The sequence below is a fragment of the Gopherus evgoodei genome, chromosome 16, assembly GCF_007399415.2.
Source record: "Gopherus evgoodei ecotype Sinaloan lineage chromosome 16, rGopEvg1_v1.p, whole genome shotgun sequence".
NCBI classification, from domain to species: Eukaryota; Metazoa; Chordata; order Testudines; family Testudinidae; genus Gopherus; species Gopherus evgoodei.
In genome coordinates this window covers 8,632,460-8,646,217 of record NC_044337.1, presented here as the reverse complement: position 1 = coordinate 8,646,217, position 13,758 = coordinate 8,632,460, and the positions used below count along the sequence as shown (strand labels likewise).

General features: G+C 47.8%; 1 protein-coding gene across 1 annotated transcript; it reads right to left on the bottom strand.

Annotated features, from left to right (window-relative positions):
- Positions 1-1,245: 1,245 nt before the first annotated feature.
- ATP6V1G1 (ATPase H+ transporting V1 subunit G1) lies at positions 1,246-7,709 on the bottom strand. The gene is made up of 3 exons (XM_030535787.1): positions 7,585-7,709; positions 4,507-4,607; positions 1,246-2,024 (listed from the first exon to the last, which is right to left on the bottom strand). Exons 1-3 carry the CDS (start codon positions 7,664-7,666, stop codon positions 1,851-1,853), a joined length of 357 nt encoding a protein of 118 aa, XP_030391647.1. The 5' UTR covers positions 7,667-7,709; the 3' UTR covers positions 1,246-1,850.
- Between the last annotated feature and the right edge of the window lie 6,049 nt (positions 7,710-13,758).

Genomic DNA, 13,758 nt, shown 5'->3' with positions numbered 1-13,758 from the left:
GAATGTTCTATGAAGGGTACATTGCAATAGCAGCACCAAATGCTTCAACACTAATGGATTAAATCTAGGGGCCAGGCATCTTTAAGGTCAGCTGGCACCTGTCCATTGAGATGGTTTATTTATATTCCAGTGGAGCTGGCGCTAAGAGAGAGGCTTAAGTAATTCTAGGCCTCATACAGACCTGGTTCCTTCTAGGCTCACTGCAATGCAACACGGGTAGGGCTTGTTATTTCAATTTAATAGCCAGTTTAACAGCTTGATTTCCTGAAGAGGCTTTTCCATTAAGGAGATATTTGATGAGAATTTAGCTTAGCGATTAAGACAGAAGACTGGCAAGGCAGCAATATCTGCTCTCTCGTTGCATTACGACCTTGGGCAAGTCATTGTTTGTATTGGTTACAAGGTAGGGTTGATGCTCTCTCTCCTAATCCCTATCAAAGCGCCCTTGTGAGGGAGGAGTGTTTAGACCCTCTGACAAACAATGCTCTATGAGTGCAGGGTGTTATTTCTTGTCCCCTACCATGCAAGAGTTTTGCATCAAGTAGACTATTTCTTGCTTATTTCAAATTATAGACCTGCTATCCACAAAAGCAGCCCTTGCCTGACTGAGCTCCCTTACTCACCCTTTACAGAGCTTTTATCAAGATTAGGGATTATCACCACCCCAATTAATGGAGAGATGATGCCAAAACAAGAAGCTTCTATCTAAATGGGGTCTGATGCACTTCGATTTCACTGCGAGTCAGGAGACAGACAAAGATTAGTATTTTGTCCCCCCGCTGGTCTTAAGCTCAGAAGGATGCTGCGTAAATCAGTATGACCTGAGTATTACAATACAGCAGAGATCAGTGTGGGGTATGAAGACAGGAACGTTAATTACTGCATTCATGTGTCTGACCACCAGACTACAGTGGGAAAGAATGACTAGCTTCCATTTCGCCAAGTGATCGTGGAAGAAACTTTTTCCAGGAGTTTCTTTGGGGGGAAACTCTGGTGCATACTGGTCTAGTGGACATATGGGGTTTATTCCAGGCTCTGTCACTGACCTGCTGCATGACCTCAAACAAGTTGCTTCATCTCTTTAGGACTGTTTCTCCTCCTACCTCTGTCTGTCTTGTTTATTTAGATTGTTAGCTCCTCAGGGCAGGGACCCATGTGTGTACACAGCAACTAGGTCCAACTATAACAGACAGTAGGTAAGAGGCTGGGGGAGGGGAGGAGAGAGGAAGAAACAACTGAAGAGACTCCAGAGTTAAATAAATTCTTTACTTTCAAATATCATCGTGCCAGGCTTCTCATTCAAGTTAACAGTAGAATATATAGAGGGTCTTAAGACAGTAACTCAAGCTCCTGAGGACTATTAGCCAGTGCTGCACACCCAGACCTTTTTTCCCCTCTTACTGGGCTTAACCCTGTTTTAATGTTACCAACACCACTACAGTGACAAACTCCACTCTATGAGGACACCAGATCTGTGTTTTCTAATAGGTACAGACTCAGAGGCTTGCAATTTAAACCTGTCCTGCATCTCACACCTTTTTTGAGCAAAGAAAACTGCTTTTTTAATACCCACCAAGAAGCACGGAATGTTAATGTTTCCCTTAATACCTAGATCACACTTAATGCATATTTGAGACATGGCCATGAAATCTTTGGATAAGCTCTGTATCCATATAAAGGTTAACTAGAGTCTCTCCAACAAGATAGAGGGGCCTACAACTTACTGAAATAATGTAACACCTCTACGAGAAGCACACAGAGCGATAGCATGACTAAGGGCCGTACACTTCATCTGAAGCATAGCTGTTATTGCTAACACTTCCACAGGCCCATTCCTTCCTCCTCCTCCACTAGCCATTGATGCGGTAATTCACATGGATTTCCGGTTTGATGTCGTACACAAACATCAGCAGGTTATTCAGCACTTCCTCCCGGTTCTTCTGGAAGTTGCCCTGGATTGCGCTCATCTTCACCTGGGTCTCCTTCTCGACTTCTGTGGTGCAACTGCCATGAGATCCAAGAGCCTAAGAGAAAAGCCCACTTAGGGTTACTTGGCAACCAAACAATATGTTGTGCTCAGCTGTATATACAGAATGGCAGAGGAGTTACATCCTTGGGTGCACGGACTCGTGGTTCATGGACCGCACTGGGAACCAGGAAAGATTTGGATTCCCTTCCCAGCTCTGCCAATAACCCAACACGTGAGCTTGGGCAAGTCACTTCTCTCTGTCTCTGTTTTCCCCTCCCATCCTTACACTGTCTTACATATTTAGATTAAGCTTTTGGGGGCAAGGATGGTGTCTCTCTCTAGATATCTGAACAATGAGGCCCTAATTCCAGTTTAGGGCTCTCTAGGCACTACTGCAATAATAAAATAATTGCAAACGGAAATGTCAAAGACCTTTATCAACAATGTAATTTAAGACGTAAAGCACTTCTGCAATTCAAATTCGTCAATGTTCTTCAAAAATCCCCAACTCTGTGACATTAAGCACCCCTGTATTTACACCCTACACACTACAGTAACCACCATTACAAAACAGGACTGGTTGGGTATTATTTGAAAACTAATAACTCCCTGATCATTAGTATTCTTGTGTTACGTACGTAAGCAATGGGTATTAAGAGTTATGGACATATGCTGGAATGATTACTAAAGTGTGTTTAAACAAGGTATGCCAGGGGAGATGGTAAACAGATCTGCACTAGACAAATGAACAGAGTTTTCCCCACCTGGGAATTATTTGCAAAGCACCCTGAAAAACAATGAGAATGTATTTACATATCATGTAGACAGACTCATTAAGCTAACAAAGGGCAGAGGCAAACTTCACACTACCAAGAAGGGGAGAAGACAGGATCGGTCTATACCCAGCAGGAGAGAAAGCTTGGTCTGGATTTACTTTTCAAAGAAGCCATTGCAAAGGTTCACTTGTCTATAAAGGGGGGGGGCTGAACCTCAAGTGATGAACAATTGAATCAACTGACTCCATACAACATTACTGTATCAGAAAATGGTATCGAGTGAGGGCTTTTATGAAAGCCTATGACACCCTGGTGGTTAATATCATTGTGAACTGAATGTACAAACCCTACACAAGGAATTATGGCTACTCATTGAAATTAGGCTTTCCAGCCTGTGACCAAAGGGAGAGAAAGATTTCCCCAAAACATGAGGGATGGCAGCAATCTACCTGTCTACAGTGAAATTAAGCAAGGTGTGATGAGAAACAATGGAAGCTCTATTTACATCAGAGGTGGGCAAACTACAGCCCACGGGCCATATCTGGCCCGCAGGCCCCTGCTGTCGGGCCCCTGAGCTCCTCGCCCAGGAGGCTAGCCCCCGGGCCCTTCCCTGCTGTTCCCCATCCCCTGCAGCCTCAGCTCACCGCGCCACCGACGCAATCCTCTGAGCGGCAGCACAGCTGCAAAGCCCAGCCTTACCCGGTGCTCTGTGCTGAAGGGGTGGCATGGCTGGCAATCTCTCTCCACGCCATAGCCCTGGAGCACCCTTCTGCACCCCAAACCTCATCCCCACCCCAGAGCCCTCACACCCCTGCACCCCAATCCTCTGCCCCCCCCCACACTCCGAATCCCTCGGCCCCACTCCCACCACATGAATTTTGTTATGTGTATCAATATGAAGGTGATGTCACACATCCAGTACTGCCGGAGTCTGGGATGCGTGGCCTCAACAGGAAGAGGCGGGGCCTCTCAAGATTTAAAGGCCCTGGGGCACCAGCTGTGGCTGGGAGCCCCAGGGCCTTTAAATCCCCACCGCGGAAGCCGGTGCGGTCTGGCACAGCATAGTGGCTCTTGCCGGTACGCTGTGCTGGACTGTACTGGCTTACTTTCACCTCTGACTAGGGCTATCCAGCACAGACACCTCAGGTTGAGACCTGTACACTGGTAGGCTGCTTGTGAGTGTTCCCGACTGGGAGATGGGAGTAAGTGAGGGTAATCCAGGTCCCAGCAGTATTTCAGACAAATAAACTTTAGCATTAAATACCATCCGTGGCCCACGTGCCTTCTATCAAGGCACCATTATTACAAACAGCATTTGTGAGAATGAACTGGATTTGGTACGGGAAGCAGGGAGATGAGCATTGTCTCTACTTCTAGCATTAATGCACATTGTCAGAGTAACTTATAGCGTTATACTCTATGAATGGGACTGCAGGAGCATTGGTCAGTTGTACAATCTTGTTAATATTAACTGCTTTACTGCTAAAGCAGAAATTCCAGCTTCCGAGATGTGACTTTTTTTTTGATGCCCTGGCTCCTTTCCACTAACACAAACCAAGACATCTGGCTGCACAGAGAAGCAATTAATGGAAACTGCTCAAGGACAGAACACTCCATGTGGAACGTTCCGCCAGGAGGAGCAAAAGCCAAATATGATTTCCCAGAGATCTAACCGCATCATCGCATGCATATCTCAGTGCAAGTAACACGGATGGAGCCGGGTGGCTGATTTGATGGCAGCAAATTATCTAACAAACTAACAGCTGCTTCCTTGGCTTTGAATTCCTTCTCCCTCTGTAGGCGGTACTGCTCAATCTCTTCCTGGGCTTCTTCTTTCGCCTGCTTCAGCCTCCGGTTCTTTCCTGTTTCCAAAGAAAGAGCCTTATTAAGTAATAATTTACGCCAGGTGGCCAGGCCAGATTTAATGGTGACAGCACTTTCCCCCAAGCTATCGGACTCCCATGACAATTGTTGTAGCATTTGCAATTATAGCAAGCTATGAAGAGACTGCAGGAGGTCAACTGCAGAATGCAGTATACCCTCTCCAGCCTCCCAAGTTTGTACAGATAACTGGTATTTCCATATCTTCCAAAAAGGGCCTGAAGAGCACTTGTGTGCCATTGATCCACTGTCATGCTCGCCGACTGGTGAGCTCCAATAATGAATAGCCATCAAACCCAGCAGATGTTACTAGAAAACACTCCGCCGCTGGCTCAGTTCACAGAATGTGTCTGACTCACTTCAGAGCACTGTGAATCTGCATGGCAGAAAGGTCGCGCTATCCCAGTTTTGCCGCAGGATAGATGTGCAGCAGCCGTAAGAGAGTTGGCCGTTACATGAACCTTTCCCCTTCAAGATTTCTATAATTAAACTGAACCAAAGGAATCCACTTCCCACACAACATTGTAAGAAGCTGAAGCTACTAGGCCACAGGTGGTCCTTAAAACAGGTCTTGAAAAATGGGACACCTTGAACTCCTCAGGGCTGGGACCATGGATGAATTCCTAGCGCCACTTATGTCAATGGCTTTGATTGGGCCAGGATCTCACACATTTTTAATCTCTGTGTTAGTGGTCAGCATCATATACAATGTTCCTTTCATTAAGGACAGTCAAGGGAGTAAACCTGCCAGCTAGAGGCAGATAAACATGGAGGAGCCACCCAATTATGGCCGGCATTTGGCCAATAAAACTGGTCCAGCCCCCTAGTTGATGGAACTCCTAAGAGATCAGTACCTGGGCCTTGCCTGGTGGTACCATCTTTCATGTGAATCTTTAGATGGTAAAACAGCTGCCTGATGACTCTGAAGCCTTTCAATGCCTCTCCAGCTGCTGGAACGGAGAAGCGTCACCCACCCTCTCTTTCCCATACATCCACCCAGGAGACAGAGCCTTCTCAGGACTCGCCCAAGACTCTGTAATGAACGCTCCCACAGGAACTAAGGACCATCACAAACCTTGCTGTCTTCCACTTTAAGTGCAAAGTGCATTTCTCTGACCTTGTCCTCGCTAACAAAAACATAGCCACATGTACGTGTGTGCGTATTAAAAAAAATACAAAACACTACACTGCACACACTTTTCTCTCAAGTCACAGATCTTACGCCTGATCTACACTAGGACATTAGGTTGGTATAACTAAATCCCTCAGAGATGTAAAATAGCCACACCCCTGAACAACATAGTTATACTCACATAACACACACCCCATGTACACATCACTAGGACAATGGAAGGTGGATTAACTTGGCCTGTAGCAGCGTGTGAAATAGTGATCAGTTTCACCACTGCCCAAAGGATCCTGAAAAGCAACACAACTGACCACTCTCTTAATTCATCCTGATATTGCTCGAGAAAGCTATTAGCATCAGCATGATATTGGAGCCACCTGTCTGCAGACTCAGCAAAGCTGCACTGTATTAGTTTACAGTCTGTTCATATCTGCAAGACTTTTTTTCAAACATAGGAATCACTTTTTTAATAAATGAAACCTTAAAGCCTGCAGAAATTGATGGCATAAGACCCCCGCACCACAGCCAGCCATAGAAGTTTTATTTGCCACTGAAAAGTTGATTTTTTCCCACGCCACAAATAACCTAGCAGGTTTACTCTATTATTCCTGGGGTCATATTGTTTGTTATTAACAAACATGTGGGAGGCCAGTTTGTCTGTGAAAATGTTGACAAACCTCCAAAGTTATATGGATTACACCAAATTATTATTTGTCCAACAATTTGTACCAGAAAGAGTATTATTCATCAACTGCTAATCTCCTGTTTAAAGAGCCAAAGTTATCCAATCAAATACCACATGATTTGGGTGACAAACCACATCATAACAAGCAAAAAGCTTGCAAGCCACACATCAGCTGAAATCCGTTTCCATAAGCTATCTGGCAAATATGTACAAACAGTTACAGTTGCACAAATCAAAATAGGTTCCATGAGTTGAGAGGAATGTCAGATAATTAGCAATTAATAACTTGACCAGCACCCCTGCTAAGTAAGGCTAAGATTTAGCCATGGGTATTTTTAGTAAAAGTCGTAAACAGGTCACAGACAGTAAACAAAAATACACAGCCCAGGGTCTGGCTATGACTTTTACTATATAGTCTCGACTATATCTTGGGTGCTCCGCGGGAGGGCTCCAGAGGTGCCACGGGTGCTGGGGGGCAGGCACCATCTGGGGCTGTTGCTCTGGGGGAGGGGGCGGTGGCCGGAGACTGCCCCAGCAGCGGCCCCAGGAGCTGCCCAAGCGGCCCGGGGGGGCAGTCACACCAGCCGCTGCAGAAGTCCCAGAAGGTCCCAGAACCCGTGACAGACTCTCAGCCTGACTCCTAAGTACCCAGCACATTCGTCCTTGGGCGGAGCACGCGGCCCTGTCAGACGGAGGAAGTCTCAGAGGATTTTAGGCCCACGCGCCCGTTCCGGAGAGGGAACCACCATTTCCTCCCGATCCCCACTTCAGCCTGGGAGGAGCCATCGGCGCCAGACCCAGACACTGGCCCAGCCGCACTTTACCGGAGCGGAACCTCACCTCACTGACGGGCTTTGCCAGCACGACGCCGAGCAGAGGGACCGTGTCTGCAGCGCGGGCGGAGCCGCAGGAGCCCTGAGCGTGAGGGCAGGTCCTTTCCGCAGCTCTGGCTACCGATCGCCCGGGCCCCCCCCCAGCCACCGCCCCTCCCACGCGGCAGGGACCCCCCGAGCCGCCGCTACAGAGCGCCAGGCCCCGGCACGGGACAGGGAATGCGGGAGCCCGGCTGGAGACCGCCCGGCAGCGCCGCTGACCCCCGAGCGGACGCAGGAGCCAAGGGGCCCCGGGCCCCCCGGACACTCACGCTTGCGGGCCTCGGCCACCTTCTCGGCCGCGCGCTTCTCGGCCTGCAGCAGCTGCTGGATGCCCTGCGACTGGCTCGCCATGGCGCGACCTGCGGCTGCGGGCGGCGCGGCTCCGCCGGGTCACATGGGCCGCCGCCGGTCACGTGATCCCGTCAGCTGGCAGCCAGCGAGCGGCCGGGGGCGGGGCTCGCGAGTCCCCTCCCACCACGCTGGCGTCCAGTTGCTGCAGAGGCCCAAACCCCGCCCCTGGGCAGATCTGGCCACGCCCACCCATGGGCCTGGCCCTTCCGCCCCCTCCATCACTGGGGGGACCCTCCCCTCTGCCCCCCCAGCCCATAATCTAGGGGTTCCATAGCTGAACAGTCAAAAAAGAGGCCGCTCGGGGGGTGGGGGGAAGCCGTCACTGTTGCAGCTGCCCTCCCGGACGTTACCCTAGGGCCGTATCTTCCCCGGGGGAGAATTCCTCCCGGGCAGCAATTTAAGAACCAAAAAGCCGGACGTGTCCGGGAGAATACGGACGGGTGGTAACCCCACCTGAAGTCCTTTTTCAAAAAGCTGGGCCTGCACTAGAAATGAGCTCATTTGTGGGTCCCCGCGGCTGCCTGCCCCCTCGTTGAAGCAGGTGTGCAGGGTTACTTCCCTGGGAAGTGCAGGGCACCAGTGGACGTGGGGCCGGCTGCAGACAGGCGTGGGGCAGGCCTAGCTGGAGGCAGGGGGTGCAGAGCTGGCTGGAGGCAGGGCAGGGGCTGATTGGAGGTAGGGGCTGGCTGCAGGCAGGGCAGGGGGTGTGGGCATAGGTGCCAACCCCATGGGTGCTCCAGCCCTGGAGCACCCACAGGGAAAAATTGGTGAGTGCTCCCAGCTCCAGCTCACCTCCGCTCCACCTCTTCCCCTGAGCGCACCATCACCGCTCCGCTTCTCCCCTCTCCCTCCCAAGCATGCCACAAATCAGCTGGGAGGGAGGGGGGAGAAGCAGAGCAGCCCACTCAGAGAGGAGATGGAGCGGAGGTGAGCTGGGGTTGGGAGCAGTTCCTCTGCACACACACACCCTGCATTACTTCCTTTCCTGCGATCCTCCCACCAGCTCTCCTCCGCTCTGGCTCCTCCCGCGAGCATGCCGCTGCTCTGCCTCTCCCTCCTCCCTCCCAAGCTTGCAGAAACAGCTTATTCGCAGCAAGCCTGGGACGGAGTAGGGTGGAAGGGAAATGCGGCACGCCCAGGGGAGGAGGTGGGGCTGGGGATTTGGGGAATGGGTTGGAATGGGGACAGGGGGCGCAAGCACCCACCAGCTAGGCTTACCATGGCTCCCTATTTTCCTGGATGTGTTCGGCTTTTTGGAAATTCCTCCCAGATGGTGATTTGACAACCAAAAAGCTGGACATGGCCGGGAAAATATGGACGTGTGGTAACCCTACATAATTGCAGGGTTTCTTCTAGCTCTTTCTGCTCTCCTGGTTTGGGCCTTCCCGACCTCCCATGGCTGCTAGTGGATCTGGGATACTGGGGAGAGTTACAGCCTGTTTGCTGAGCATACTGGGGTACAGGATAACGTGGCACGGTGGCACTGCGTCATTCCTGCTCTCCAGGATGATGTCGCCACATCGAAATCTGGCCCCATCACAGCACCATGAGACCCCGTGGGTGTGAACATCAATATGCCAGCATGTGATCACACTGCATGAAAAGTTCCACACTGGGATGTAATGGGAATCACACTGCTTCCAAAGCCTGTACTCTGAACCCCTAAACTCAGAATGCAGAAAAGTGCCTGGGAATTTATGAACTTCTCTGACCATCTGGGTCTGAGATTTTCAAAGGGTCCTGAGAGAATTAGGTACTCAACTCCCATTGGAAAACACCTAATTCTCTTAGTATCCCTTTGAAAATACCAGAATTGGCTTTCACTGTATAGTTGCATAGTGTAAGTTACATCTACAATTATTGCCATAATAGAAAAATTAGAGCTGTGGCAGTGATTCATGGTTCTGCAGGGAAGAATTAGTATCTGCTCATATGTCTTTCCTGTCTCTGTCTCCTATGAGAGAAAGGACATGGGGCAATGAGTCAGGCTGGATATTTAGAGAACTAAATAGGAACGATGAGCGTTTGTCAGGATGAGCTTCTGCCAGTCCCAAAGGCTAAGTCAGTGAGGTTAGTGGGCCTGTCAATCCAGCACCGAATTCACTTCAATGAAAAGGAGAGAGAAGGAAAGATGGGGAGAAAGGCTTTGATCCTAACACTGTATGTTTAACCAAGCTTGGAGACTGCTGCAGATTCATGTGATCTACAGAACAGAAATGGCAATAGAGATGCAAACACACATATGTGCTCTGCCCCCTCAATGTACCTCTCCTCTCTCGCTACACAGATCTTGGGGGACAAGAAGGGAATCAGATTCCATGCTTAGTGTCTGATGTAACTCCCATTAAAGGCAACTGATCGCCTCTCATTAAAGTCAATGAGGTGGATCAGGCTGTCAGTCCTTAAACCATCTCTGTGCCGATTGCCAACAAGGGTTCCCAGTTGCATTTAAAAGTGGGCTGTGGCCACCAAATCGTTTCATACATGGCCAGAGAACAACTGTCAAATGCTAACAGTTTTCAGCCATTGTGCGCCCCTTCCAGATTTAAAGCAGCTTCTTACCCTATTCTCCTTCCCTGGAGCCATCCACACCTCTCCCACTCTAAATGGACTGCCCCAAAGCCCAGTGAAATTCTTCCATTAACTTCAGTGGGCTGTGGATCTGGTCCAGGATCATCCCATTCCTTCTACGCTGTTCTGTGAGTCAGGGAAAATGAAGATTTCCACCTGGACAATCATCTGTTAGAAGCAGCAGGTTTTAAGGGACGTGTGTATGTTTTTAATTAGTGCCTGTTAGAGATGAACCCACAACATATATCTGCTGTAAAAAGCTTTAAAACAATACAACAGCAAACGATCTGAGGCTGACATTTCCTTCCTCCTGAGTCAATATGGATGGTGGGGGTTTTCCTTCCTGCAGGATAATTGCCTTTTTCAAATATCCAGACTAACACTGCCATTTACTGTCATCGCAGATATTCGGAAGCAGGTGCACCAGGCCAGCTCATCTTTCCAAAGTCAGAGCGTCGGAGCTGGGACAGGCTCGACAGTTTCCAACTTTTCAAGGCCTGCTTTCCAACAGATTTTGAATTAATTGGCGTCGCAAGCGTTTCTGAACCCAGTTTTTATACCCCACCATATTCTACATGAACCTGCCACTGTGTATTATGGAGAAACACGCTATCTCTGCGTAGTTCATACTGAACCTTGATTCCCATTATTAGTCCAGTGCTGGCTGTCCACCACCGTTAATTTAACTAATATGAAACTTCATCGAAGTTTGACATAGCCCTGAAGGGAAGAACATTTTTATAAGCCTTGGGCTTGATTGGTACCACTCAGTCCCTGCTTCCGCTCTGTTCCAGGGGGAAATTAGATGCACCAACCCTTTCTTAACGTGCATTACTTCCCTCTCTATGACAGCTGAGCTGGACTGGCTGTTGCAATGCAGGGATGGAGCACAGGTTTTGCCCACTCCCAGCCTCTATCCACACACTCCTTGCCCACCTGTCAGAAGTACAGCCCTGCGATGGTTTAGTGATGTGGGTAGCCCATGCACAAGAGTAAAAGGGTTTCTGTCATCCCCTTATTCCCCTCCGTAGGATAGTCGTGAAGCCAAGCTCATGACTGAGCCCTTTGTTAGTCAAAAAGCTATAGCCGTACGTGATACATGCTATTAATACAAACAGAGTTACAATGATTCACAATATGATGTGTATTCAATATGATTTTAAAATCCCATCAGTGCAGTTCCCAGGGAATGAGTGCACAGTGAAACATGGCTGGTATTTTTTTTTGCGAATAGCTTTGCCTGAAATGAAAAGATTTTCATTTCTTTTGGCCTTTTTCATGGAATTTTTCACTTTTTTAAAATTAAACAAAATGATTTGTTAATAGAAGCATTTTTTTCCAGTTTTCCTTCCTTCTCTGCCATTTCCCCTATGGTAACTTGACTTTAAGCACTCACATAACTGTTTTGCTGAATCTGCCCCTCCATCCCGATGGATCATGAGATCTTTTTGCAACAAGAAAAAATATAGCTTTCTTTCGTCTCCTTTTTGCTTTGCTTTGAGTTTCTAAAAAGAGCCAGTACAAAAATGTTTCCCTGTCCCAAAACATGCGGTCATTAAAGATCCCAAGGTACTCTCCGTAAGAGATGGGATGCTAGTCCTAGTGTCTGGCCTCTTTCCAGCTCAGGTAACTACATTCTTCCTCCCTAAAGTCCCCCACATTTCAATTGGATATACTATTTTTCTTCTGTCGTATTGTGCAGCTCTCTGCCTTTTAAAAAAGCTGCTGTGTTCAACCCGTAAATATCTGGGTTAGTTGCGTTTTAATAGCAATTGAAGTGATCGCTGTATATCCCTTACCTCTCATGAAGTTTAATTCATTAATGTAAATAACTTTGCAATCCTGGGATGAAAATACTATATAAGTGCAAGTAAATGATTAAGTATTAGTAATTAATTGTTAATGCTTATTATTATTGATTGATAATTGATACTTATTTGTTATTGTTGTAAACATTGCAGGGTATTTTAGATTTATAAATTAAATAAAAGAACAGAAAATTAAGAAAATGTATAGGGAGAATTTTGACACGGTCAAATGAAGGATTGGGCTAGATCCTCAACTAGTAGTTCCAATGACTTCAACTTATGCCAGCTGAGGATCTGGCTCAAAGGTGGACTCCACGTGGGAAAGAATGCTCCCTTTTTCAGTCTAGACTTTGTGATCCATGGGACAACTTCATTATCCCTAGTGTAACTCAGTTGCAGCCCCCAGGGGTAAATTTGGATCAATATGTGATGGAGAAAGTAGACTTGCTAACAGAATTTTTAGGAGGCTGTACTCATCCTGTGAACCGTTGTCACCTTTCCCCAGGACAAATCTGTTGCATCGTGAAATTGCGATGGAAACAATACAAGGCTGCTTCAGTATCCTGTGGGCGCTACTTGTACTATATGAAACAGCCCAATCCAAATCATGACTGCCATCTGAAAACCAGGTCAGGTGGCATCCCTTCTATGGACTCTCCTAAGCTGGCATAGTGCCTTTGGCACTCAGTAGGACTCAGAATTTCAGATGCCCCAGGCTAAATCCGAGGGTGCCAATAACAGTCTCAGTTCCTAATTTCCTGATACCAGCCAGGGGGTAGATTAAGCCAGGGGGGCAGATTAATAGATATAACCATAGGTTGAATTGTATTGTGACTGAACCCACTTTCCTTTGCAAGAGGTGTGATTTTGAAGCTCAAATCCTCCTTTGGGAACAAGCAGAATCTCCCAGACTCTGATTTGCTACCTGTTGATGCTTCTGGGATTTGTCAAGCTCAGAGGTTGGGGCCCTCATCTCAGATGATGCCATTAACAATGCATTTAGTGGCAGGTACTAGGCATCCCAGGGACTCCCAGCCAAATGGGTGACAAGCCACTGATCGGCAGTGCCAGTTCAGTTCAGGGAATGAACTGCAACCTGTAAATATGTACTACTGGATCTGTTGTGCAAGACTGAAGAAATGTGGCTTTAGGGCCCCTTAAGTAATTGGGATTCTTTCCATTGACTTAGTGGACATTGGATCAGGCTCTTAAATACTAGGATGATACAGCAAAAAAACCTATTATAGGTCAATAAGTGCTGTTTTTCCTATAATAGGCAAACCCAAAGCTTTGAGCGCTTATCACCATTACCAATTCCCTGGTGATTTCTGCAAGAACAGGGGTTCACCTGGAAATATTCCATTTAGTTAACAGTGTTTTCACTGCTACAAAACTCCCCCTGTGTTTTCAGTGTGGATGCGTTGGCTTTCACTTTCTGCCCCAAACCACTGATTAATAGTGCTGTGCGCTATTAAACAGCCGCGGCCATCAGGCGGTCGCAGTTCAGTGATGAATAAAATAGGCCCAGCATATGTAGACGGTTCAGTGCTTTGAGAGATGTGTGGCTAGATTAAGGGATGCTGTATAACTCTCATTCATTATTAATGTTGCTCAGAGACACTGAAAGTTTTCAAGGGCTCCGTTTAATTTGGGTGCTTATTACGAGTGCTGCAGACCAGGAAAATACACTGTGACACTCGCACAAAACAGCGT

Excerpts from the sequence above, each read along its gene's own strand:
- ATP6V1G1 (XM_030535787.1), bottom strand. The coding sequence starts at position 7,666 with ATGGCGAGCCAGTCGCAGGGCATCCAGCAGCTGCTGCAGGCCGAGAAG. Across the intron at positions 4,608-7,584 it reads GGTGGCCGAGGCCCGCAAGC|GAAAGAACCGGAGGCTGAAG; the intron begins GTGAGTGTCCGG and ends CTTTGGAAACAG. Across the intron at positions 2,025-4,506 it reads TCAAAGCCAAGGAAGCAGCT|GCTCTTGGATCTCATGGCAG; the intron begins GTTAGTTTGTTA and ends CTTTTCTCTTAG.